Source organism: Electrophorus electricus, chromosome 7, assembly GCF_041902795.1.
Source record: "Electrophorus electricus isolate QZ-2024a chromosome 7, ASM4190279v1, whole genome shotgun sequence".
Classification (NCBI taxonomy): Eukaryota; Metazoa; Chordata; class Actinopteri; order Gymnotiformes; family Gymnotidae; genus Electrophorus; species Electrophorus electricus.
The window spans coordinates 4,387,501-4,415,000 of NC_137503.1; the positions used below are offsets into that span (position 1 = coordinate 4,387,501).

Genomic DNA, 27,500 nt, shown 5'->3' on the forward strand with positions numbered 1-27,500 from the left:
TTTCATTTTAAGAGAGAACATTGATCACTCTTATGATAAAGGCAGGGCTTCAGTATCTGAGAGGAGAGCGCTTATGCAGAGAAAAGCTTTGATCTTCGTCCTGTGCTTCTCTCAGAGAAGGCGAGCCCCCTCGACACTCACCTCTCTGGGTAACTCCGTCAGGAAGTTCTCATCAGCGGCGAAGGTTCGGAGATTGAGCAGGTAACCAATGGTTGGGGGCAGGGACTCCAATTCATTACAGCTACAGTCAAACTCCTCTAACAGTGATAAACTAGGAAATAAAGTAAGAGAAAATAGTTGGAGTGATGGTAATCATTTCACCTGTTTAAAGAGCAAACAAATGTATTCTATTACTGTAATGATAAAATCAAATACCTATGTAGATAATAAAATTATATTGAATTAGGGCAGTGTTCAATAATTTTTAGAACCTGATATGACAAAAGATCAGCAGCCAAGTATACAACTACACTAAACTTTAAACTTTATGTAGGGTATAAAATCAATATTCACTTAATAGTGTTTTTCTATGCAAAATGCTTTTAAAATGTTATGTCCCTAATTCAACACCCTTCAACTGTTCAAGGGTTTCCAGCCTTATATCAGGCTTAACTTAGTAAAAGCTTTATAAAAGACTTATATTCCAACAGACAGATGATTTTAACACAAAGAAAATCAGGTGAGAACACAGTATATTAAAGCTTGATATGCTCAAGCAGTGCACAACTTTATCCATGAACTCATCTGATAAGGAGGCAGTAAAGTGATAATGGACAATATGGAGGATATTTGAAATAATGGTAAACCATTTACAATGTCTACTTAACAAATATTGGAGAGTATCTAAAGGCCTGGATACAGTTATGAATCAATGAATCTCAATGAGCTCTCGGGCCTAAGAAGAATGAAAAGGCCAAGATGCAGACTTATATGAGCAAACAAGTCATGATAATATCTGCTTTTTGTCACCCAAATGTGTGGAGCTGTCAGGACTGCAAATGAAACTAATTTAAAATCAAGTAAATCAGAGCAGCGTTTACTCTTTATATTCAATTAAAAGTTACTTCTGAACCATATCTTTACCTAACATTTCACATCTCATCAGTGGATCCAGGCCATAAGACACATTTGTTAAATGATGACTTTAAAAATGAGGTTGTCTGTCTACAATTAGTCTTTGATGCTACTACAGACAAAAACAGACTTATGTAGAACACATGTATTTATTTTAATACACACAATAGATAAACACAACAAATGAAACTTAACTTTCAGTAATACACTGACAACCTAAATTCTAAAAAGTTCTAAGTTCTAATACTTACTTCTAATATTTCTAATACTCTCCTCTCAGATTAATGTATTGTTATTACACCTTTTCTCTTTACTTCTCTCATGCGCTTACTATTTCATATTTGCAAATTTTAAAAATCTACTTAATCACAAAACCTTCTACTCTGTTTCATACCCAAAAAAGAATCCCACTTCCTGTCTTCATTCAGAAATGCATTTATACACAGAAACATCCTCCAAACATGTTGGAGCTACCCTGTGTATTTCACTGCTAGTTTCCCACTCTGGCTCATTCAGTGACTCTCATAAAGCTAAATCTTTGTTTTTTTTTCCCATTGGTTTCCTCTTTAAAAACACATTGCTTTAATAAGCCTGATTTGTTTGTCAAACAAACCTGAAATGTATTCCTGAAATGTATTTTATTATATTCTACTCCACTACAGCGTGTTCTGAGCCAAATGCTATATATTTTTAGCAATTCATAAAAAAAATCTAATTCATTAACTAAACAAATCTATTGCATTTGCCTTTGCTAATAACATTCCAAAATGGTTAACAAAAGGTCAAGGTTAACAAAATTAAGCATATTTCGTTCTTTTTTTTCCTCTTTTCCATACTAGTGTTTTTTTTCCCCCAAAGGACAATGTATGTTTATCATGTTAACTGGAGTCATTAGCACAACATTTGTATAGAAGCTTGTCCCAGCTGGCCTTCCATATGCAGAGCTTTCACTGAGCCTCTTTTTGTTGCACATACAGGAGATATAAAAGTGGGCCCTTGCCTAAACACACATGCTGTGGTGGACGTGTGGGGAATACAGACGCTCACTGGTCTACTTACCCTAATTTGGCGCGGGGACTGAGATGCCCATTTTAGATGCATGTTTGATAAACACAACACACAGAGCCGACCAATGACAAACCAAGAAGAAAGGTGCATGGAGAACAATATCCCGGGAATGAGGCAGTGGAGGCGGTTTGGATGAATAAAAAGGGCAACCCACAGAGGGAGAGACCTCTGCCATAACACGTCCAGTGGCAGACGGTTCACAGATTCAAGCCCTGAATTTCCCATCTGGCTTTTGCTTACAATCCATAGCTCCAAAATAGAAGGAACAGACATGAAACATTTCCCCTTCATAGCACTTTTGTTCTTATTTACTTAGTTCCAAATTAAATGTGCATTCATGCTCTTAACTGATTGAAATAATTTTTCAAAGGTATGAACATGCTTTTGCTCCAAGTTAAAAACTTTCATCTCTAATTTAGTTTTAGTGAAAGGGTGTTAATTACTTATTCTTCGATTTAAATCCCACTTCTGTTAATGTTCAGAAGGAGAGGACTACTCTGGTCATGAGCGTGAAGGTTGATGTTGCGATCAGTGTTTTTTCATGGTAAGGTGAGAAGGCCTCACACAGTGGAGGTGTCAGTCAGCTGAGCTGCAGAATCTTTGTATCCACAAGCTTAAATGGCTGTTCTGTAAAAAAAATGAGCTCACTGTCACTGTCAAAACCTCTAATAGCTATATGACATAAACGAAGAGGAACAGGTGGTTGAATGGCTTGAGGAACACAAGCCTGTGTGTCATAGAATGAGCCGCTTTCACAGGGCCACAACCAGAAAACAGCAGCAGAGGGGAGTTCAGGGATGATGATTTGCAAGGTGTGTGAAGGAACAGTGCACACACCCATTTCCTGCCTTTATCTCTTTGTTTTAATGCCCTGAATGAGTCTGCTTACTAAGCTGCTACTTACCTTCCAACCGTGTTAGGCAGTGAGGTTAGCTGGTTGTCATCGACTTTTAATGTTGTCAACTTTTTCAACATTCCTACAAATGAGCAAAAATATTAATATATTAAATCACTCTAATCACACATCTACAAACACTTAGAACAGAAATAAACATTTTGGAATCCCACAGAATCTTTGTTTGAGAAACTTGCAGATTGTTTTTAGCTATGAGTTTGAGAGTGAGCAGGTCATCACCTATCGTCTCAGGCAGCTGCTGCAGCATGTTGGAAGAGAGCAGGAGGTCCTCAAGGGACTCGCACCCCGAGATGTCAGCATCGAGACTCTCGATCCTGTTCTTGGCCAGGTCCAAGTACCTCAGCTGTCTCAGTTTCCCTATAGACTTCAGCAGTAGACCAAGAGGGTACTGAATGCTCTGGAGGCAGTAACTCTGGGTGGAGTTGTGACAATAGCTGTGGCTATGGCAGGAACTGTGGCTATGGCACAAGCTGTGTCTGTGGCAGGAGCTGTGGCTATAGCTGTGGCTATGGTTGTGGCAGGAGCTGTGGCTATGGCACAAGCTGTGTCTGTGGCAGGAGCTGTGGCTATAGCTGTGGCTATGGTTGTGGCAGGAGCTGTGGCTATGGCACAAGCTGTGTCTGTGGCAGGAGCTGTGGCTATAGCTGTGGCTATGGTTGTGGCAGGAGCTGTGGCTGTGGTTATTGCATGAGCTGTGGCTATGGCAGGGTCTGTAGCAGGAACTGTGGCTATAGCTGTGGCTGTGACAGGAGCTGTGGCAATAGCTGTGGCTGTGGCTATGGCTATGGCTGTGGCTGTTGCTGTTGCTGTTGCTGTGTTGCTGGACTGTGGTTGTGGCTGTGTATAGTGGTGCTGTGCTGTGTGCTTACCCCTGGTATTGTCTGTAATGAATTGTTGTCCAACCAGAGCTCCTTCAGGTTATGGATCTGCTCCAACACTTCTGGCTGAAATACCAAAGACAATCAGATGTAATGTAATCATAGGATACCATTTGTGAAAATCAAATAAAAAAAAAAATCCTGTTTATCTTTACTATACAATGTAGCCTATAAACTATATAAAAATGCATTAAAGATCAGTAAAAAATAGCTTTCTAAATAATTATTAGAACTTCCAAGCAGTGCGGTTTGCCATCTGTAGTTAGCCTGCAGGCGACTGCAGTCAGCTGCCTTGCTCCAGGGAAGAGACTTGATGGTAACGGACAATCCCTCTCCCACATGCCATGTAGTTAGTGAAGTGGACTCCTCATGGCATGCTGAATACTGTGTGAAGCCTTCTCGCTCACACACCAAACGAACGTTCACACCATAAGGAGCCAGACTTAAGAATCAGCACCTTATATAAGAAATATATTTATTTCTGAACGCTAACCTCCTTCAATGTATATTTCTGCTTTACATTTTAGAGTTATTTCACAGTGTGTCTGTGTGGTTTATTTGATGAGAATTGTTTTTGTGTTTGCTGATATGGTTTTGTTAATTGAACAGATTGGGTTAATGAACATACTCCAAAAATGACAACACAGATGCTCAGTGGAGTACAACAAGCCAGCACAGTAAATGATTTCAACACATTTCTCCTGCTCTGTTCATTCCCCATTATCTTTCGGTGTTGAGATGTTATTTTGTCTCATTTCTACTGAGACTGCCAATTGAAAGAATTGTAATTAGTCGGTCTGTGTTTAGCAGTGCCAAACCAGCTAAAATCAATGCTGGAAAGAGATGTTCTGAGGGAGATGTCTTTTCAGCAAAGAACTCCATCTGAAGGATAGAACATGCATGTTGTATTCTCATTTCATGTGAAACATTTTGTGTTTAATTCAGCTTTTTAAAAAAACTAAATTCAGCTATACACTATTTTTTTTTACAGCTTTTTAAAAATATGCAAATCACAATAAGCTTAATCAAGCATTACTATCCTTTTGTAGAAATACTGAGAAAGTCAGTATTAATTTGGCACTAATTACTTATGACTGCTAGTTATTATGCCCCATTATATTTCTGGTGACTGCACAACCCTTTTTTGTACATTTCACATACATAGGGAATTAATCATTTTAATGCCATGAACATCATTAAAAAAACAACAACTGCGAAATACGCAAAGAATGATATTGTTTAAAAAAGAATTAGTTTATTTCTTTGATGTTCCTAAGGCTTGTATTACCCAAAGATTTTAAATAAAGGTTTGTAAATCAGGTTAAAATGTTTCCAAATCAGGAGAAAGCCTCCTCCGCATGTAATGGATGCCTGTGTCATCCTCTGATGGCTGGAGCTGCTTCCCTCCCCTCTCTCCCTCTGAGCTTCGGCATCTGTGCTCCCAGAAATCCCACAGCAAGGGCCTCAATTAAGGAACTTTCTGCAGCACAGGCCTGCAAACGCAGCCAACATCTGCTCTGGTCACAGCATGGCTCTCTCACGGCTGCCTGCAGCTAGTGCCTAGCAGTGCCAGCTTTGCCATGCCCAAGCTGGATGTGGGAGGCTTGTCAGAAGGAAAAGTGAACCCACAAAGCAACCCACAAATTTTCCAAGAATAAAAGGAACTAGTAGGTTTACACTGGTTGTGCAGCTGCAGTTTGGAATATTATATGTATAAAATATATAAACTACTGATTAATGTATGTTTAACTGAGGCCAGATAACATCCCCAGGTAACCTCACATCCAACAGCAACCACATTCTCCATCTCTCTGGAACTAAGCTGCGTATAATGGCACCTCAATTCTGGAATGCCCTTTCTGAACATCCCTGAATTTAGAAAGGTTTATTATTATTATTATTACACTAATTGTGTCTTATTGCTTCTGTCCACTTCTGGTTCTGAGCTCCTAAGAGTAGTGAAAAGGGTGAGATAATAATTACACATTCACCAGAAATGGTCAAAAAAGGTTTGAAAGGCTCTCCTGAAATGGGACACAGATTGACAGTCCAGTCCGTGGGACCGTAAAGCGCTGATGGGTGTTCTCTTGTTACTCGGGGCTTCAAACAGTAAAGCCTGCTTATTGCAATGCCAAACCATCTGTTCCCTTTAGAGGCACTGAAGCGATCATGTCATTTTTCCTTCACCCAAGGACAAAGCTCCCTGGATATTGCAAACCTGTGCGTGATGCTAATAAAAAGTTTATACAGCTTTAGAACCCCCCCCCCCCGTACTCTGCTGAAGAAGTTGGAGACATGCTTGGCTTATTTGCTCAGTAAGTAGGAAACATGACACCTATCTGAGATGCCGAGTCCTCGTTGTTCCTGTGCAGCTATCTGATTCCCCACGGGTGAGTGCTAAAAAAAGCAATCTTCCAACTTAAATCCATAGACTCTTAATTGTTAGCCCTTACTTCAACAACTCCAAACTTGACATTTTTTTCTGGACTGTGTATGTTTACATTAAGTAACAATAAGTCTAATCCTGAACAGTGTACGTTGTATATGCCCTAATCAATAATCCATATTTTTTGTGCTGTCACTGTGCCTCTTCTATTTAAGATCACTGATGAATGCTGTTAATTACGAGAGGTGGTTCCAGGTTCAACCTGCATATGGTGAGAGTCATTATCCTAGGAAAACCCATACAAGTTCTTACTCTGGAGTCACTACCTTTTCCCTTGACACACTAGTAATTTGCCAGCTCGTGTGCTGGGTCATTGATTTGAACCATGACTAAATTATTGCGACACTGGGTGCGGCAGTGGGTTAGGGAACAGAGGCTAAGTCAGATGGAATACTGCATGGTTTGCTTGCCATTGTTTACTTCTGGCTGGAATGAGCTGATTAAAAGCAGCACAGTAGCAAGCATCCTGTCATGCAAAATGTGAAGTGTTTGAACCCGTTCATAAATAATACATTGGTGCATGACGCAACCAATACAGCACGGCACTGGGGAATTAATGAGAGGCTCCGGATGAGGAGGGCTCACCCCCTCCCATCAAGCCTTTCTGGGTCAAATCCTGCTGGGTGAGATGACAGCTGCCCAAGTCATGGCTGTCTTCAAAGGGAGATCTCTTTTCTTACCAGTTCAGTGAATTCATTGCTTCCCAAATCTAATCGCTCCAGCTGTGACAGCCTGTGAATTGACCTGCAACCGGGAAAAGACAGGAACAGACCCAGAGATGAGGGCGAAGACTAGTGACCGTTTACAGAAAGTGCAATTTGAAGCCAGTCATATCAGTACATCACAAAAGCTACAATGGGAGACTTACCCGCATCCTTGCCTATTGGTAGAACAGTGGAAGTATAGTGAAATTCTTTTAAAGGCTATTAAATTCTATTAAAGGCTTCACATTTCCTTATTATACAACTGTGTGGCTGAAGTTTTACACAGTAGTTTTACATCATTGACACGACTTTTCAGATTCTCGGTTCATTTCATACTTATACATGCATTATCACAATTTCACATTCTACCTCCAGAACCACAATATCAAAGAACTGAATAAACTGTGACCTGGTTGGTGCTAAGGAAAACATGAGGGGTTGAAATGGATGAAAGTACAGCTGTCAGAGTTTTGCATTTACCAGCTTTTAAATTGCTTCTATTTATGCCTGAACACTTCCAAAATGTAATCTGATCTTGATAGTCATGATAATAAATAAAGACAGTCCAGCCTAAAGTAACAAACAGCATAACATTTTACATTGCCATAGCTATGCTGAGGACATAGTTTAAGCAATAAAGGTCACTGATGGAAAACAAATGTGAACCGCTAGGAAAATGATTGATTAGAATCAAGCATTGCAACCAATTCACGTATTGGCTTGACCTTCCCTGGCTTGTAAACATAGCATCGCCTTTCAGTACTATGCTGATGAAACACAGCTGTATATATTGTGACGATGAGGAGGCGAGGCAAGATGCAGAGATGAGCCGTTGTTTTCACAGACACAGACATTTATTGTACACAAAACCAAAAATTAAACCAAACACGAAGTGATAATAAGACACAGAATGTATCAAACGTCCTAGCGCACAACGGAGTAGCTGCAACCTACTGTATATGGGGCCAATTAGCGACAAAAAATGACTATAACACAAGGACTTAAATATAGATACACATAACTGACTAAAAAAGGGGGGGATACACACACACGCACAAAGACAAATACCAACAAGATATCACACGGACTTGTGGAGGATTCAAGGAAGAGGGGGCCATGCTGTGACACATATCCGCCAAACCACAGAACAAACAAGTACCTTACAGGATTAAAGAATGTATAAAACACACTAGGAACTGGCTACTAAGACATTTCCTTTTACTTAACTCGAATAAACCAAAAGAACTCTTACTTGGCCAAAAGCATGCTAGATTGAAACTATCATATTAAATCTTTTCACAAGCTCCTAGTGTATGTGCAAAAAAACGAGTGTATCTCTTCACACTGATCTCTCATTTGTTACATTACTAGAACAGCCTGTTTTCAACTCTGATAAATATTCTGCTGCTAAATGATGCAGAGAAACTAGTCTGTGCATTTATTAAGGTTAGATTACTGCAGTGCCTTGTCTGGGTGTTCTATCAGGTGTCTAAACAAGCCCTAGATACTCCAGAATACAGTAACTGGAGTCAAGACTGGAACCCAGAAATATGACCATATTGGCTCTATTCTACTGCCACTGCACTGGGTGCCAGTTACATTTTGTATTACATTAATTACATAATATTACCTATAAAGTTCAAAATGATCATGCCTGTAAGTTCCTAATCAACCTTATAGTTCATTATGATCTACCACACCACGTGGAAGCTTAGTAATTCCCAGAATTCTGACTCTGCTATGAGTCTCTGTTATATCTCTCTGCTGAGCTATTCATCTGCTATTGCTATCCTGACTGGATGCTGGTGCAAGGTTGCAGCATTCTAGATTTCATGATGCAGGCACGAGTTGTAGATGGTGCAGCATAGAATCCACAAACAAGTGACAAAGATCACAGGGTGAAAGCTAGAGATCTACAGTCATTTCTTGCAATAGATAATTTTGTTATTTCTTCACGAGTCTTCCATAGGAAGATCACTAAATAAGAGGGATAATTAACTGGAGTTTCTCCCATAAATCACTGTTTTCCTGTTTCAAGTCTGCTTAAGAATAGCTAGAGGCTCCACACCACTAATAGAACAATATTTTCTGGGTGGATGTTTGAAAATTGGAACTTCTAATGTACATAGCATTACTTCTGGAGACAAAACATATAAACACAGCATACCACCTAACATTAAAGTATTGTCCCAGCTGTGAAGAAGATGGAGAGAATATAATGGCGCGGGACTGTTTTACTGCCTCAGGGCAAACATTGAGAAACCAATTATTTCCAAGATGTATGAGATAATTCTACAACAGAATGTCAGGACATCTGTCTATGATCTAAAACTCAAAATAGTTAGGTCAGGCAGCATGACCGTAATCCAAAACACAGCAGTAAATCAACAATGGAGTGACTCAGAAGTAATTCTGTGTTTTAGAATGGCCAAGTCAGAATCCTGACCACTATTCCATTTAAATAATGAACCATTATCTGAAGCAGACCATTGAAGCAAGACACAGCTAAATTATGCAGAAACAAAAAGTTTTATATCAAGAAATATATAAAAATAACTCCTAACTGTACTGCAGCCCTGATCAGATGCTATAGAAAGCATTTGAATGAAGTTATTTCAGGTAAAGGAGGCAACACTGGTTACTAAATATATGGGTCCACATTAAATTAGGCTAATGTTATTTATCATCATAACTGTGATGTGCCATTCATGCAGAAATCCAGGTAATTTGAGGGTGTAGAAACTTTTTTTTGCAAAAAGTTGTACTGTAAAAGAGTTTACCAAACCCGCCTTTATTAAAAGCCAGTAGGATGAGCCTTGTGAGGTAAAAGCAAAAAACTAGTTTTACAGCAGCTACTTTATATGTAACCTTACATGTGCTTCATATTTGTGTGATGTTGGATGATGGCTGTGTGCTATATATCCATGCCTAATATATCAGTACACACATGAGTCATCTCACTGTCGCCTCGGAAGCTGATCAACACAAGTGCAATGGCTCAGAAGGGCTGTCAAGACTGGGTGGGCTGATTAAAGTGAGAGAAGTGTCATGGACTAGTTATGTAAATGTGTGATAATACTTTTACCCATTACAACAAACAGTGGCTCTACCTCATGCCTCTACCTCATGCCTCTACCTCATGCCTCCAAACACCTCATCCTATAATGGACCATTAACCATATTTGTCACTGCTTCAAAGGCCACATTTCAATTCCATTCAATTAAAGACTCTCATAAGAGCATCAGCACAAAGCAATGAGATAGAACGAAGCAAATCTTCAATATTCTCTTACAGTAAACTGTTTAAGTGGCTGCTTTAATGGAAACAGAGTCAAAAGGCTTACTTGCATAACTCACACAACATAATATAACATCTCTATCTCATGAGCGCACACCCATGTCACTCACTTTGGCATGGTTTTCAGATGGTTCTCTCGAAGTTCCAGGATGCGTAATTTGGACAATCTGAAAGGCAGTTGTCATAATCATTTAATCACAGCCATAATCCAGAGAGAATTTCTCTCACAGCCATAATCCAGAGAGGTTTCAAGGATGATAAAACCTAACGCTACTAACCTAACAGTTTTTGAGCAGCTTTTGAATTTACTAAAATAACAGGTTTTTTTTCCTCTTTTCTCTAGAGTGAATGAGCAATTAATTATCAAAGATGAGATGCCAAATCTCCATGTATCAGAGCAAGCATTGAGTAAAAAACTGTAGGAGTCAGCATTTGTCGTTGTTGCTTTGCTCAGTACATAAAGAACCGACAGCTCGTGTCTGAAAGCTCGGTGTAAAAGTGAGAGGAAGAATGCTATACGGCAGGCTCTCTGTTGTCAGGACCCGCTGCAAAAAGGAACCGAACTTCATTGAACTTCAAATGGAAGGTGAAAAAAAACTCATCATAAGAGGTTCAATGAATCCAATATTTTATGCCAGTCTGGTTACAAACTTTGCAAAAAAAGTAGGCAGCAATAAATTGTTTACAGTGCAGAAAAACAAGAGTCTTTGGGTTAAGCCCTTACCTCCCAAAATTGGCGGGCAGGTACTCGAGGAAGGCATCATTTAAGAAGAGCTGGGTCAGATTGAGGAGCTGGGTGAAGCCTTCTGGGAGTCTGAGGGAATGGAGAGGAAAGCATGCCCTCTTAAAGACCAGGGCCACATCATTCAATAAACGTTAAGTACCTCAGAGTCACAGAGGGGAGGCACTACTCTAAGCCCATTACCCTCCCGCCAGCAGCTACCCTGGGCTACACGGCTCCCCGAAAGATTACAGTCCAATGGTGCAACGATGAGGGAGCAAGAATGCCATGCAACAGGAACGCACTCTGTTTTTAATCTCCTCCTGCAAATGAAGTTATTGTAAGTCAAATCTTAAGTGCTCTTCAGCTGTGATAAACATTTTGAAGTCAGATGTTTTTACCTTTAAGAAAATAGGCAAAAAAAGGCAAACATTCTTTTAAAGGGTTGTGTTGTCCATTGAAACATTCATCAAACATCAGGATCAGGAAATATTTAGAAATTCAGAAGCCATCTGTCCCTAAGGTAGCTTTGAAATATGGGCTGTGGTTCTTGTACTTACTTGGTTATAGGATTTACACTGGCCTCTACAACTGATAAACATTTGCAGCACTTGATATTGTCAGGAAACTCTTGAATGCCTGAAGGAATGAGGAAAGCATTTATAAATCAGCTTGTAGCCTATAGTACATAAAATCAAAATAATGTTTATAGACAAAATTAGCATAAGATGTATTCATTATTCTAAACCAGAATGGCAATGTTTCCCTAAGTCAAATTATCTATAAGTTTAACATCTACAGAGAAACTCGCACAACAACAGAAGAACCTGTGGATCACAAGATGCAAAACTGACAAACGTACCATTTTTACTTATATCTAACTCCTTCAGGTTTACAAGGCTAGCGATAGTGGTTGGCAAGTTGGAGAGGTCATTATCAGGAATGCTCAGCTTCCGGAGGGCCTGACAGTTGAAGAGTTGCTGAGACAAACATATAGATATATAGACAGAGAGGAGAGAGGAGAGAGAGAGAGGTGTACTGATCAATACAGCATAGAGGTGTATGTTAGGTGTATTGATCATTTAAAAGAAATCCACCTTTAAACCTGGAATGATTTCAAATTGTAGGATAACTGCACAGCAGTATTGAACAGCATCTAATAATGGATTCATTTATGTTATCATCAGTATGAGCATAACAACAACTAATCCTCTTGGACACAAGCAGATACACAGCACAGCTATGTTAGCATGCCATAGCTAAAAAAAAAATGATATCATAGTTAGAGCTCTCCTATCATAAATAAACATTCTGTTACATTGGTATTTAGAAGACCTTCCTGATTAGAGAGAGAACATCAACAAAAAGTATCCCATTATTACGCTCAAATAATGGTCTAAAAGCAGCTGAAACCTGGTGAAGGGCTTGTTTAATGAGCAGTAGAAGACAAGGAGTCCAGAAAAGCTTAATCCACCAGTATCTTCAGATCACACACGAGCCCTTTCTCCTACATGCCTCACGGATGAGCCATATGGGTGCAAAACCCTCAGAAACCAAGGGCTTTTCCAAGGGTTCATTTACATTTTTTACATTTATGGCGTTTAGCAGACACTGTTATCCATAGCAACTAACAAGAATGTCTTTAGTTGTTTCATTTCAAAGTCCATGTGCTGATATTAATATGAGTTTAGTGAATTTATTAGGCAAAACAGATAAACTATGCACTTAAAATAAACATAAACTGCACAATGTACAATGTTTAAATGTGACAAACTTAATCTTTCTGCACTGTGTATAAAACATATCTAATAGGATCTGTCCAGGGTACTGCTCTAGCAATGCTTCTTCACTGCTAACAATGTTAGTGTATAGTGTATATTTTACTTGTTCAGGGATACAAGCTAAAGAAATGTCTCTAGAGGAGATGTTCCCACTATAGCCCCAAAAAGCTTTTTTATTAGCGGGCAGATTTTGCCAAGGTGCATTGCAATGTTAGCACTTACAGTTCGGTAAATGAATAGTGTCTGCAGCTAGAGATGAATAGGCTACTGTTGTAATTTTATTGCATAAATAATGTCATCGTGTAATAGGTTGAATGAGGACTAATGCAGTGAATGTTCTGAGGTTGCATAGGATGGATGGTTCAAGCTACACTGACACAGCTGTTGCTACAAAAACATGCAAAAACATGTAGACTGTATTTATGATATGATAACTTTACCATAATTGCCCTGGAAAAACTGGAACAGAACTCACCAGAAACATACATGTCTGTTCTGTATCTTTCAGGGGTGCAAGTGCTATAGAGATTCTTCTACCATGTACCACACAAATGCCTTTTGTCCTCCAGAAAGTACACAGGGTTTGAGCCTGAGCTTGAAGAGCGCATTTCCTGTTTGTGTACAGGATCTTAAACATACATATGCCTTGTACCTTAGGCAGCTCCTCAATCTGGTTAGCATCCAGGTAGAGCTCCTCTAGGGTGCGTTCGAAGCTGAAGATCTCCTTGGGGACCTGCTGCAGGCTACAGTGCGAATAGTCCAGCACTGAGATGACCTCTTCCTCCCCACGGAAGCATCGGCAGGGCACCAGGCGGCCGATGAGCTTCCTCTTGGTAGTCATCTCCAGACACTGCACTGTAGACCAGAACCAGGGGACAGTTTAACTACAAAAACAGCAACCAGTGTAGCCTCATACATACACAGACTGCTATCACTTTATTCCAGTCACACACACACACACACAAGAACATGGCCAGACTAGCCTCATACATACACATGTTGTTACTAGCTTAACCACATAAACACACACACATATATATACACACACACACACACACACACACACACAAACGGCCTCCAGACAAGCCTCATACATACACATATGGTTACCAGCGTAGACTCATATACATACACATGGCTACCAGCTTAATAAAACAAAAAAAGATTTTTAATGTTTCACTAACAGTCTCACAAACACAATTACATGATTATAATTAGTGTTAGTTGGTGACCTGAGAAAAATAAAGAAACAAAGGGAAAAAAAATATAATGGCAAAATGACAATACCACAGCTTACAGAAGATATTAAACTGAAACTGCATGTTTCACATGCATACCCAACAAATGAATAGGACTACATTGACTGCATTGGAATATTTTCTACTACATATTTCCTTTTATTATTTTGTAAAAACTGTTAGTGTTTCTAAATGACAAAATTGTAGGGGCTATGTGAATGCCCCATGTCCCACTCCATAAGACATGGGGTTCAGCAAAAGCCAGTCATGCTGAACAAATGGTAGCTTTCATAATCATCTGTGACAAAGTTAAACACAATTAACAGACTGGACATGCAGTCTCAAGTTCCCACCATAAAACTACAAATGGAACTGCCAGGGCTCCATAATTACTTATCAGGTACTTTATTCTAAAAAAACAACAACAACAAAAAAAGCAATAAAATAAATGTCTGTAAAACAGAAAAGCTTCATTACTCCAGTCTTTACTGTATAACAATGATTATCAAATATTCTGCTGGAGACTGTGCTGCAAACAAGTGAATAAAAATGTAGGTCATATAAATGTATATTTATAAAGGTCATATAAATGTTCTTTAAAAAACAGAGCAAGGCAGATTTTCATCTTCACTACAGTTCAACAAAAGGTAACAAATCATGACATACAATCATTATATAGTCTATAATAAAGGGGAGAGTCTATAATAAAGAAAAGCAAATCATAAACCCGAAAGTTTCTCCTCTGATGGCTCATTAGACACTGCTAATGTCCATTGACTCAGACTGTGATTACTCTGCCAGTCAAGAAACTCCAAGTTGCTGTTTTCTGGGACATACTTGGTCGTGGAAACATTCCACTACATAAAAGGGAGCTACTGCTCACAACCACATAGATCTCGTCAGTCTGGGAAGGTTATCTGGGCAGGTTTTATGTTGATGCCACAGCAGGCATATGTGATGTCCAAGAAGGTCCTACAAGCCAAACAAAGCCATGATAAACTGATACAGCAAGCAACATTGCTTCTTTCAATCCACAGCCCTAATGAATATGCATTGCACTTCTGTACTGACAAAGAACAAGCGAGAGAACAAGAAAAGAAGCAAGGGGCCGCTGTAATAATCTCCAGGGATGGAAATACATGGCTCTAAGAGAAAGCACTGCAGAAGGTGTTAGGGAATAGCTGTATGACTGAAAGGTGAGTTGTTGCTGATACAGACTTCTTTTGTCTTTTGCAAATGCAAATGTGAGAATGCAATAATTAAAGCATCTCCTATCCAAACAAGCCCTTTGAACAAAAGAAAGCATAGTTAGCGGTGTGGCCAGATAACAGAGAACAGCAGTGCACAACTCATTTGAAATTTTAAATGAAAGTGACAAGCTGGGCCAAACTGCATCTGGTAAAGTTAAATTACACATGATGTCACTAAAACTGAACAGAACAAATAGAATGTGAAGTGCATTGCTTTTTACCATCTTAAACTGTACTGGGATGTCACACTAAAATGTAATTAGCTAAATCCACTGCTATTTACTACCGAAAAATGTAATACAATAAGGTAGTTTAGTGACAGTAATAGTTTGTTATTTCTACTTTGATCTACATCATATCTGGTTTAGAAAACCACCAGAAATGTCCAGAAAGTGTTTTTCTGCAAGGTTAGAATGAAGATGGAAATGGCTCTGCGGGTCAAGACATGCATAGCTACACTGACTTGCTCAACATATCGCTCTACTTCACAGGGTCACAGAAGAATCCCCCAAGATAAAACCACTGCCTACGTGTGTAGATTCCATGTTCTTCAGAGACTCTATGCAGACGCCGAACATCCTTACAATCAGAAATGTGTCAGCAATGAAACTAAACAGGAAAAAAAGGCTCAGGTAAGAAATACACAAAGAAGATAATAAAAAAAAAAGAAAAAAACAAGCCTCCTTCTGCATGCAAAATATCAGTTTATAAAAGATTCTTGAAAGACACATGCAAGATCAGCCAAGATAGGACAAAGTCAGCCGACCCTGAAAACAAACAAAAGGAACTAAGATAAGATGTCTATTCCTCTCCAATCTCCTGCAGCTAGGTTTACTGACAGAACTCCAGAACATGGCAATAAAGAAGAGTGCAGGGGTTTAACTGGGCCAAGGTGAGAGTTTTTATTCAAGCATAGGTACAATATTCCATAGGACCCAAGAACCATTAACCTATTATGAAACTAAAGCCGATACAGGCAGCATGGTAGCCTGGTGGTTAGCATGTCTGTCTCTCAGTGCTTGGGTCTTGTGTTCCCTTAAAGGGAAGGGTGACGTTTCCATGTTCTCCCTGTGTCTCTCAGGGTTTCTTGTTGGAGGGTAAGTTTTGACTGGATACTCTAAATTGTCCTGCATGAATGTGACCTGTGTGTAATTATATGTATATATGTATGTATGTCTATCGATGGTTGGTGCTTTGTGCTTGTCTTAAACTCCTCCCCTTCCCCTGTACCCGGTGCCATCCCCCAGGGGGCTGTGGTTTCCACAGAGAGCATGCTGTGCGCAAATTGGCTGCCCTTCTCATTGGTGTGTGAGTGACTGTAAAGGCTGATTTCTGTCTGTAAAGCATCTTTGAGTTTGAGAAAGGTGCTATATAAATTTGACAAATAATCATAATAATAATACATGCAGCATATATATGTCAACAAAATTCAACCAGGATCCAAATACTACTACTACAACTAATAACAATAATGATACTACTACTACTACTACTAATAATAATAATAATAATAACTGTGATAAACCTCATTTATCATTTAGATAATTTTTAATCAGAAATAGATCCAAGTCAAATCTGTCACCTTACTATATAAAACACAAAGAATGTTGGCAACCCTGCAAGAATCAAGATCAAAGCATAAGTAAAAGTAACAGTATTCTCTTACTACTTATTATATAGTGACTCTTCCTAAATAGCATGAACAACGTCCTGTCATTTCATATTTAATGATGTGGGCAACACTTATTTGAGCCCTCGAATCAGTAATGCATCCTCCTATATCAGGACAACTCTTAAATAATTCAATTGGATGACGGGGGATTCTAATCTAATCAATCAAAATTGATCTTAAAATAGCAGTGGAACATCTCTCTGCTCGATTATAGCACTACAATACAACAAGGGAACAATTAGCTATTCAAACAGAAAGAAACAATAAAAAAAATTTAAAAAAAAGATTTACAAAATGAGGGGAAAGGGCCCGGCTGTGCTGAGGGCCCCAGAGCACCCAGCCAGCTCGCTGCTGACCTGTCTTCCACCCAGGAGAGGGCTCAGGACCATTAAAGCAAGACCCTCCCAGTAGCATGGCAGCAGATACTGTAAGATGGTTCAAGAACTGAACAGCTCGTCCATGTTTTCATGGTTCCATGATTTCAGACTGTTGCAGATTGATCAATAAACCTCTTGAATTATCCTGCTACACTGTATAGTTCATTATATATAGTGTATATAGAGTCCAGTATTTAGACATTTTTGTCCCTTGTATTATTAGCTTTGAGTGTATAGTCCATGTGAACTGTCTATTGTTCCTTGCTGAATCATGTCTATGTTGAGTCCACTAAGGCAAATTCCAGCCAGCTATGATGGCATGGCAGTAAAAGACTGAATCTAAATCTGATCTGAATCTGAATCTGAATCTAAATCTGATCTGAATCTGAATCTGAATCTAAATCTGATCTAAATCTCTCATGAACATAAAGTATCAAGGCTAAGAGTATGGGCTCCACTGATTAAAGCAGTACATTGTCACACTGATGTAACTAACACTAATCAGTGACATAATCAGATTTATTTTTCTTTACATCAATCTTGTTTTCATCTTTAACACAACAAAAGCATGCAAGATTCTTACCAAAACACCCCCAGAATAAAGATGATGGAAGGTTCCTTTCTAACCTCATATCCCTATGTGCGATCCTTTTATCCCATAATGTTAAATCTCGGGCAACATCACATCTCCAATTTTCTCAAAATAGTGTGACAACTGTTCTTACCAAAAACTAACAAGATACTCCACACGTCTCACCATAAATACAGCCTAGGGATTGCTGCTATAAGTGCCGTGTTAGTGATGCAATACCTGTCACTGCCCTATAGATTGATTCTTGATGTGATACCGGTCACTGCCCTATAGACTGATTCTTGATGTGATACCGGTCACTGCCCTATAGACTGATTCTTGATTTTCTTTGATTAGGCTGTCTATTTCATTTTTATATTAGGCTGGAGGTTACATGAAACTCCCCATTGTTGTTCAATGGTTGCCGCAGACAACAGTTATTCCTCTAATTATCATTCATCAAGAGAAAATGTTTTGTTGATTGCTATGTTAGATCAATAAATTGCTGTAATTATTTAACTGTCTCATCTGTTTTCCCATTCCAGTTTGCTTTAGGTACAGGTATGTCGTGACTTAGTCAATGACTTCATTTTAACAATTTATCCTCCATTGTAGATGGGAGAGTTTGGTGAGCACTGCCTGCATTATAACCAAGCACCAGAGTAATGGCAGATATCCTGACAACAGAGGCAGCCTACTTCACTAAACCAGCCATACCCCTGTGAGTATACATCTCTCAGTTCTCACAGCAATTACACCCTTGTGTGGTCCTTAGTGCACTGCAAACCTATGTAATGAAATGTTCTGTTTATAAGAGTGATGTTATGATGACATTATCTTATGTTATATTTGTGGTCCAGGTAATTATATTTCCTATCCTGGAAACTTAGGCTTATGGGCTGAAGGTTATGGCTCTCTCTGAACTGCTCATTAAAGCCTTAGACTATGTAATACAGTTCAAGATAATTCAACCCAAATGAGACAGGTCTCTGCTTTTCTTCTTCCACAAATCAGTGACAAAGTCCAGGTCTTTCAACCACTCACATAATGCTCATCTATCGTATTTTCGATTTGCAAAATGGACACACCATGAAGCGAATACTACATGCACCATCTTCAGCGGTCATGTCCAGTCCCACACTGCAGCAGAATGAAAGAACAAAAGTCTGAGCTCAGTACAGCACCCAGCCAGCTCTGCTCAGGGTGCTATGGAAACTGTGTGACGCAAGAGCTGCTTCTGCAGAGGCGAGAGGACACGTTCACAACTTCCCAGCTCCACTCCAGAAAAATGGCACCAGTTTTTTGCTTTTGAAAAGGTTTGCATAGGGACATCTCTTTTAATTCATGACACTTAAGAGGGAGGATGACTCAAATGTGTGAAAGAAAGACACAATGTGTTACTGTGATCTATAAGAAACTGAATAGTCACGCGATTAAATGTTAGAAACGTAGTTATTGTGTCGACTCTCCCTCTCCCCCAATTAGGAAATTTCACTGTTTAATCTTTTAACAAAAATGTTTTATATGCTTAATGGCATGTTTAAATGTGCTCTCGGAGGAAATAAGCAGCATCACATTGTACAAGCTCATTAAAAATCGATGTGTACTGAATTCCACAGGGCTACAAGCAGCCAACCTGACATGTATTACTCGTAATAGCTGAAATGGTTACCTAGGTAACCACTGCTTGAGGAGGAAACATTTTTCCTGACAATATTTCTTTCAATCCTGTTATCTTCTTTCAATATGCATTATGTTTTTATTTCACAGCTTTGTTAATATTTTCCACATTCTGTAAAATGTATAAATAACTAATATATAACTCTAAATAATATTTAAAAAAAATATCTTAATGGCCCTTTCCAAAAACAAATACTGAGAGACTGATGCTAATGTTTCTAAATTTAATAAGCCTTGTAAACATACTGAAGCATCATCTTTGCTGTACCTTTACACAAAAATCTTTTATATCTGTCAGTGTTATGTTTGGATTCTCAGTAAAGTCACTAAGAAAAATCTCTGTGTGGGCATCAAGAAAAATATGGTATATTTAGTAACTAAAGTGATTCATGGTTTATGGTTTAAGCAGGCATATTGACTTCAAAACACAAAATGCAAAAAAGACAAAAGTTGCAATGCTATAAATATATGATGCTATATAATGCTCAATTTAACTTGAAATATTTTGGCAGCAGGAACATACTCTCAAGAAAAATCAAACAAGCAGCTTTATCACAAACACACTCATATTTGAACACACTGCATTGGAAATTGTCAGAGAAACTGTAACTTCCCCGAATATACGGAAAATGGTACTTCTCTACATGCTGATCAAACCGCCATACTTTAACTTAACCTTGGCTGTTAGGATTCCAAATAGGTGGTGGCAAGACGGTCTGGACAGTCTGGTTTTAGGCCTAGAAGGACAACTATTTGTCATTCTTCTGGAGTGAACTGGTACTTGATTTCCATTGCTAAACATTATTTTAGCATGTCACTGAGTCACACACATGTAAAAGAAAATACCTTTTGTATTTCAATGATTTAGCAGATTGCCACGTACCTCACCTCCTGGCTAACTGCAGAAGATCTGGACACCCAAATGCTAGTCAGTTAGGATGTTTACAACTGTGGGAAAATGCCAAAAGGATTCGAAGTGGTCAGTTCATCCTTTGCTATCAAACGGGAAAGCTGAATTTCATGCTTTCTGTACACTATGTCACACTTAAATACTGCAAGTAGGTGCCAAGTTTGGTGAAAAAACATTAATTTATATGACATATTTCTTGATCAAATTGCTCAGCTCTTTAGCCAGTTAGATACGTCATGTTTATAACTTTGTGTGTTGTAGTGTCATGTCCCTGTCCACTGCATCACCTCCTTTTGTGGTCTAATGTCCTCCTTTTATGGCTTTTTAAAGTGGCTGCCCTAATTCCAAGCCTCCTTTCTATCTTCTCAAAGTCTCCTTCAACTTCTTTTGAATGCCCACTTAAACCATGACTGACAAAGGATAAATTATATTACACGGTTTAATAAGTAAAAATATCACTCTGAGGTAAACATACCGCTAAGAAGGAAAGAATTCAATGTCACATGACAACAGCATGTGGCAGCTCTGCGCGGACAATATCTGATCAAATCTGATCAAAGCTGATATTTCTCAGTCTCTTGTTCTTTTATGGGTGACCTTCTGTCAGTATCAGCTGATGTAAGTGCAGTTGGTCAGTGGGTGTGCTATCACTGGTCAACAGGGGACCAAGCAGTCTCTTTTGACAGAGTACATGCACCTTCTTATCTGACCATGTGCCAAGAGAGGTTTATTAAAGGGATGTGCCAAGATAGAGCAGCTGATTTAATAAATTCTTTACACTGGTGAATTCATATGTCAAATGAGTTTTTATGCATCTGACTGTGGGCAAAGTGTTTTCACCTTGATTTATTTAAAAAAAAGTAAATAAATAAATATTGTATTTTTGCTAAAAAAAAACACCTGTTTCACTTGCATATTTTGTCTGAGCATGCATAGCCAAACTTATAACAATCTTTTAGCAAAATCAGAGCATAACACTTAATTTATCACTATCAATTTGACTAGAGAAAGACAAGAGAAAGAAGAATGGCAAAACTATGAATATGCAGAGAGCGCTTGACTGGTCTGTATCTCAAAAAAATATGTGACATTTCAAAGCTGAAAACTGTTTCAAAGGGCCTGACAAAGAAACACTGTGGGGAGAAATACCCAATCTGCAGGACAGCAACTCAATGCATTTAGTCTAATCAGCATTGTGTGTGTGTGCGTGTGTGTGTGTGTGTGTGTGTGTGTGTGTGTGTGTGTCTGTGTGTGTGTGTATACTGTAGTAAGAGATGTAGAGATATTCCAAATTGTATTGAAGTACACAGATTTTCTCTATTTCTCTTATTGTTTTCTTTGCTTTCTCCTTTTTCACTGTTCTCTGGTTTTTAATTTCTCGATTACGTCTCTGTACCACTGTACTGAATTACTACGAATTGCAGCTGGACCCTAACTTGTCCTTGTGATACGTGACAAGTAATGAGGAAGAGGAAGCACGGATGGAATGTTTCTGTTATTTGAACTGGAGTACTGATGAGGTGGTACAGATGATAGCTGAGGGCTCACACAAAGAACATGCAGAAACTCCCCTCAATATTCAATCAAGTACAAAGCACTAAAGTAATCACAGGAAAACTAAAAGATATTTCAATGTCCATCTTCTTTGTCCTGTCTCAACATAAAATTGAATGAACAGTCAAATTGTTAGGTCACTACATTTGTGGTATATCTGAATTTCTAAAAGTGATCTTGAAGTTTAGCTAAAATTATTCTCTGTGGAAGTCTGTGAAAGGTCTTTTTTGCACCATCTTTAATACAACATTTTACAAAACCCTGAAAAATATTTCAAATGATGTGTATGTGTACGTACACACACACACACACACACACACACACACACACACACACACACACACACACACACACACACACGAAAAAATGTCAGGGTACTAATACATCCTGATTTTTCTTCAAAAATCTCAAAAATATATCCGATATTTTAAGGAAAAAATGTATGGAAAATTTTATATGCTATTTTTTCAAGTCTAAACAGATGGTAACTCTTTTAGCCATGCTTTCACTGGAACAGGGTAATCAAAAAAGACCTATTAATTTCTTCATTTCTATGGAAAGAATTTTAGGAGGAATTCTGATTATTTGCTTTCAAAAGGTCTATATCTCTGCACAGCTCCAGAAACGATGAAATAGAGTATGTCTTTGTTCTTCAGATTTCATACATGTATCTGCATGTTGGAATTCATTTTGTTTAACCTCTCAGGTGTAAAGTAGATTGTCATCAATCATAAAATGTATAAATCTGAAGTGTTTATTTATAGGAGCTCTATGAGCATGTAAGCAACAGTAGTTCCATTCATCTTATATAATGTCAATTTGTTGATCATGGTTGATCAAGCAAGTCTCTTGAATTCTGTGGTTACTATAATCTTACTGGCCTGTTGGTTGGCAAGACTAACATTTAACCTTTGGAGACTGAATTATTTATCGCTTGTTACTCTACAGGAGTTAAGATGCTAGATGATAAGAGTGGACTTTTATAACACTGGAGTTTATAAAGCTCCATAGATACAAGTATTTAAGAAAATGAGTTTGTGTAATATTAAAAATTCCCTTAATTTCTTCAAATGACATTAGCATATTATCATTATAAATATCAGCCCTCTTCACAGATTTTGTTTAGTTTAAATGCAATGTTTAATACATTTATTAAATAGCTTGTGTTTGTTTTATTTAGTGCAGTCTTTTGTTCACTTAATTGCCACGGTGGAAATGTTCTACCCTCATCATGGTGTGTTTCTCTGTTGATAACTCACCCCCATTTTCCTGTTTAGTTCAATCACCTCTCTGTTTGTTTGCTTTTTAAAGACTCCTTGTGCAGAAAATGACATTTTGTTTGTTTTTTTTGTTGTTGTTTGTTTTTTTGTGTTGATGCTACTTTACCTTTTAGAAATATCTGCTGTAGCACTATATACTTCTATAAAAGAGACTGTAAACATTCACATTGACAGCTCAGCCTTCACACTGACTGCACTGACAGAGGCACTGGTTACTGGGAAACAAAAAGCCAAGAAATGTCATATTCAGTAGTGGTGGTCCCATCATAGCAGAGTACCATGGATCTGTGTGGACTAGTCCATTCCTGAATTTTGGCCACAGAAAATCCTGTTTGACTTGTATTGGAACAACAGTGTTGAAAATGAACTGATCTAACAAATATATTTGTAATCCACAGCCTTACATTGCAACTAGAAGGTACTCAAAATGGTTCAAAATGGTCATGCGTAATGACAGAAAACGATGGAAGAATTTGAAAATATGATCATCCTAGCCACCTGATAAAAAATGTAAATGCCTAACTGACCACAGTGAAACCCTTTTCCTACTCTCCAAATTACACTCAAGCTCTTTGTGATAACATGTCGGTGTGTGTGGGAGGACATTGCAAAGAACATCTTGTTCAGCTGCGAGCTCCTCATTCACTACAGAGGATGACGAGGGAGAGGAAATGACCAAAGTGGGCTGGATTTACATGGGGCATATTCAGTTTTGGAGGGCACAATGCCAGTGAGCCCAAAAGCAAAATCATTATTACCCTCTAGCAAACTAATGATGTTAACACTTTACTAAACTCACTCACATTATAAGAACCATCCATGATGAGCACATCTGTGAAGGGGACTTCCAGTGTCAGCGGTACCTTAACATTTTGGAGTGTGAAGTGTGCATTGACACACTTTGGATGTTAATATGAAAGTGTGAGATGTTGCTCACACTATTTTTTATTTTTTTTATTTTTTTGGCAGGCAGCAAGCTGATTCAAAGTATGAAATGTGTAAACTCAACATATATAGGCTTGGCGCTCCCATTTCATGCCAAATTCCTTCACTATCCATTCATATCTGTGGTTTGAAACTGATCCAACAGTAAAGCGGTGCAGAGAATAAGGGTACAGCCCTGAGAAATGACAAAAAGAGAACATTGCTAAACTACTCCATCCTGTCATACGAATAGTGCAGGGGCTTCACTGAAGAATTACCCAACTATCCTTACAAAATGGGTCATAGTTTTGACTTGTCTGCCATGCTAACCATGTGACCTGCTTCCTTCTGATTTGCCTCTTGTCCCATTCCTCCTTCTCTTGAAAGGCCATGACTGCTCGAATCCAGCTTGACTGCTGCCTCCCAGCATGCGGGATGCATGCCAAAGCTGTGCCCACTCGTCAAAAGAGGCGGACACACACCAAATCAAATCTACCCCGCTCACAACAGAAAAGTCTCAGTCTAAGCAAAGCGTATGAAAGCTCTGGATTAACCATCTTGGGTTTTATGCTCCTGCTATGGATTTCAAGGCTTAAAATATCCATTGAATTATCGTCAGATACTTTATGTTTGCTGTCTTCCATATTTGTAAAGTATTATCGACATTGAAGACTTCCAGAATACTGAAGCATTACCTATCAGTGGCTCTCTGAGGTTTAGTAATATGTGTCATCTTATTCTGAGACCAGTTTCATTTAGTAACATAAGCTAACTGGGTTCTCTTTTCAGTCATGGGTGGTTCTTATAATGTGAGTGGGTATGGCAGGGAATCAGAAAAACATATACATATCATTCATATCATTATATAAGTAAAAATGTAACCTAATCACCAGTTTTTTTCAAATGGAAGTATTCAACTAAAAACCTAGGACAGAGAGGGCTTCTGTTACGGTAAATATTCTTATAAAAAGCTAAACAAAATCCTTTACACTAATTTTTTTTTCAATTATTCAATAGACAGCACTATCCCTATAATCCAAATAATAATTTTAAGAGTAACTGTTGCCATCTGATTTACACCAAAATGTTCAGTCAAGCTAACCACCTCACAGCGCCAAGCAGAAGGGGTGGTGTTAATCATTCAACAGCATGATTTACAAACAGCCAAACCACCAGGTTACTACTAACCCCACCACTGTACACGGTCTGTTCAACATTCTTATTATGAGATTACTTAGAGATAAATGGGGAGAATCAGTGCATGTGTTTGGACTCTGACAGTGATAAAAGATGCGTAGCTGGTGACAACTGCCAGGAGACTGTGCAAAAAAACTCTCTTGTGTTCAAAGTTTAGACACAGAGTAGTGGAGATGGCTATTTTGGGTCACCTTGATGGAAGGGAGGCCTAGCTGCCTATATGGAGCTCATGGCCCGGGGACGCTTGTACTAATGGAGACAGATTCAGGACACAAAGCAGAAGAGAGAGACCTTTTTTTAGATAAGATACAAGGGAAATAGAACAGGTAACTCTTAGAATCCTGCAACTTTGAGCATTTCCTCCATCTCCACCATGTCTGGGTAGTCTTCAGCATTCAGCATAGAAGCTTGATATTTCAAGTCAAATCAACAATGTCAGCAACTGTCAGATTAACAAGAACATTTTCTGTTTTCTTGTTTATTTGTTTGTTTTGTTCACTCATTTAAGCATTAGCTGTTATTTTGTTTGCACTTGTTGCATTTGATTATTGTCAATTAATGGAAAGCAAAAGAGACTACCAATAAGCCCTCCAGAAGCATGGCATCGTGAGCCAGGGAACATCATTAGACATTTTGAGATTTGTCACCTTGTACAGGGCCACCTTGTCACCTGTCGTTGGCACTGTAACTGCTATAAAGCACAGCTTGCACAGAGACATCTGTTCACTTAAGCTTGTTACTGTGAACTCTCAGTCATAGACGGCCATCAGGAACAATGTTAGGCTTCAGCACATGCACAGAGTCACATTGTGGGAGGCCATTTTTGCTTTGTGAAGTCAAAAAGCACAGTTCTCTCCACATGGACACCAATCTCATTCCTATGTCTGACCAAACATATCTACATCTGGTACTGGAATAGAACTACATAGGAGCTAACTAAATGAAGACGAATGAAGGAATGGCACATAATCTCATTCAGGTAGTATTAATCACATCTATGTTGGACAACAATGGTCCTGAATTCATTGTCCTGTCCTTCCAAGCACAGGCTGAAAAAGCAGACAACATCCACAGCTATGGCTTACGTCCATGTCATCAGCTCAGCTCGCTAAATCTGTTTCCAGCTACAATAATCTCACCCAGTATTATAAACTAGCATGTCTGAGGAAGTCAACAACACTGGAACTCATTTCCAAGGCAATAGACTCGCACTGGAATTAATTTCTTTGTTTATGTGCTGTTCATGAAATTCAAAACAAAATGCATCCTAAATGCCCCTGTAAAAAGTAATTAAATGGTGAGTGGTTTATAGCAGTGATTTTCCTTTGCATACTTAATGGGCTGCATGCACCAGCCGTTGGGTGTTCAAATATTGCATGAGACTACGGAGCAGGAATGAATCACTAAAGAGATAATGGGAAGCGTTAAAGCCTGACAATGGCTCTGCTGGAAAACATCTAAAATGCAATGTCTCACACCATTTATAGGATTAAGAGTTCGGTGTGTGTGACCAGTGACTTACAAAATGTCTTGCACAAAGTAGATGAGTTTTCAGTTCATTTAACACTCCCAGCGTCTGTATTAAGCCAGTGACATATCCGCTTATCTGCAAAAGGATGCGTTCTAGCAACAGGCCTTGAAGGAGCAAGATGGAAGATTTAAAAAAGTGCTTATATGATGTTTATGGACTTTCATTTAAATTGGTAGCATTCAGTAAATAGTTTACAATGTAGTAAAACATATCTAAATAGCTCAGCAGCATCAGATAAGCACCAAGGAATCTGGAATGCATCAAGTCCTTCACCCAGTCCTTTATCTTTCTAGAAAAAAGTGCTAAAAATGTAACACAAAACTGAATGAAATCCTCTCTTTTCAGAGTTATATTGTTTCTTAGCTCTAAAAAGCATGAAACGCTGAGCTCATTGGTACTATGCACCATGATTAGGACAGCTGGCAGTGGT

General features: G+C 38.7%; 1 protein-coding gene across 15 annotated transcripts in view; it reads right to left on the reverse strand.

Moving 5' to 3' along the window:
* The window catches only part of lrrc7 (leucine rich repeat containing 7), an 84,889-nt gene that overhangs the window by 19,565 nt on the left and 37,824 nt on the right, over positions 1-27,500 (reverse strand). For 13 of the 15 annotated variants that reach the window (XR_014124540.1, XM_081717541.1, XM_081717545.1 and 10 more), the window contains 11 exons: positions 13,539-13,741; positions 11,968-12,085; positions 11,666-11,744; positions 11,109-11,198; positions 10,495-10,551; positions 7,063-7,126; positions 3,928-4,002; positions 3,278-3,422; positions 3,047-3,119; positions 2,134-2,151; positions 142-271 (listed from right to left, as the gene is read on the reverse strand). Coding sequence is in view for 14 of the 15 variants with exons in the window: in XM_081717545.1 (XP_081573671.1) it covers positions 142-271; positions 2,134-2,151; positions 3,047-3,119; positions 3,278-3,422; positions 3,928-4,002; positions 7,063-7,126; positions 10,495-10,551; positions 11,109-11,198; positions 11,666-11,744; positions 11,968-12,085; positions 13,539-13,741 (1,052 nt within the window). In the remaining variant the exon portion in view is untranslated. Of the gene's footprint in view, positions 1-141; positions 272-2,133; positions 2,152-3,046; positions 3,120-3,277; positions 3,423-3,927; positions 4,003-7,062; positions 7,127-10,494; positions 10,552-11,108; positions 11,199-11,665; positions 11,745-11,967; positions 12,086-13,538; positions 13,742-20,557; positions 20,623-27,500 lie in introns of all 15 variants that reach the window. The other 2 variants (XM_081717542.1, XM_081717539.1) reach the window with 2 other exon arrangements.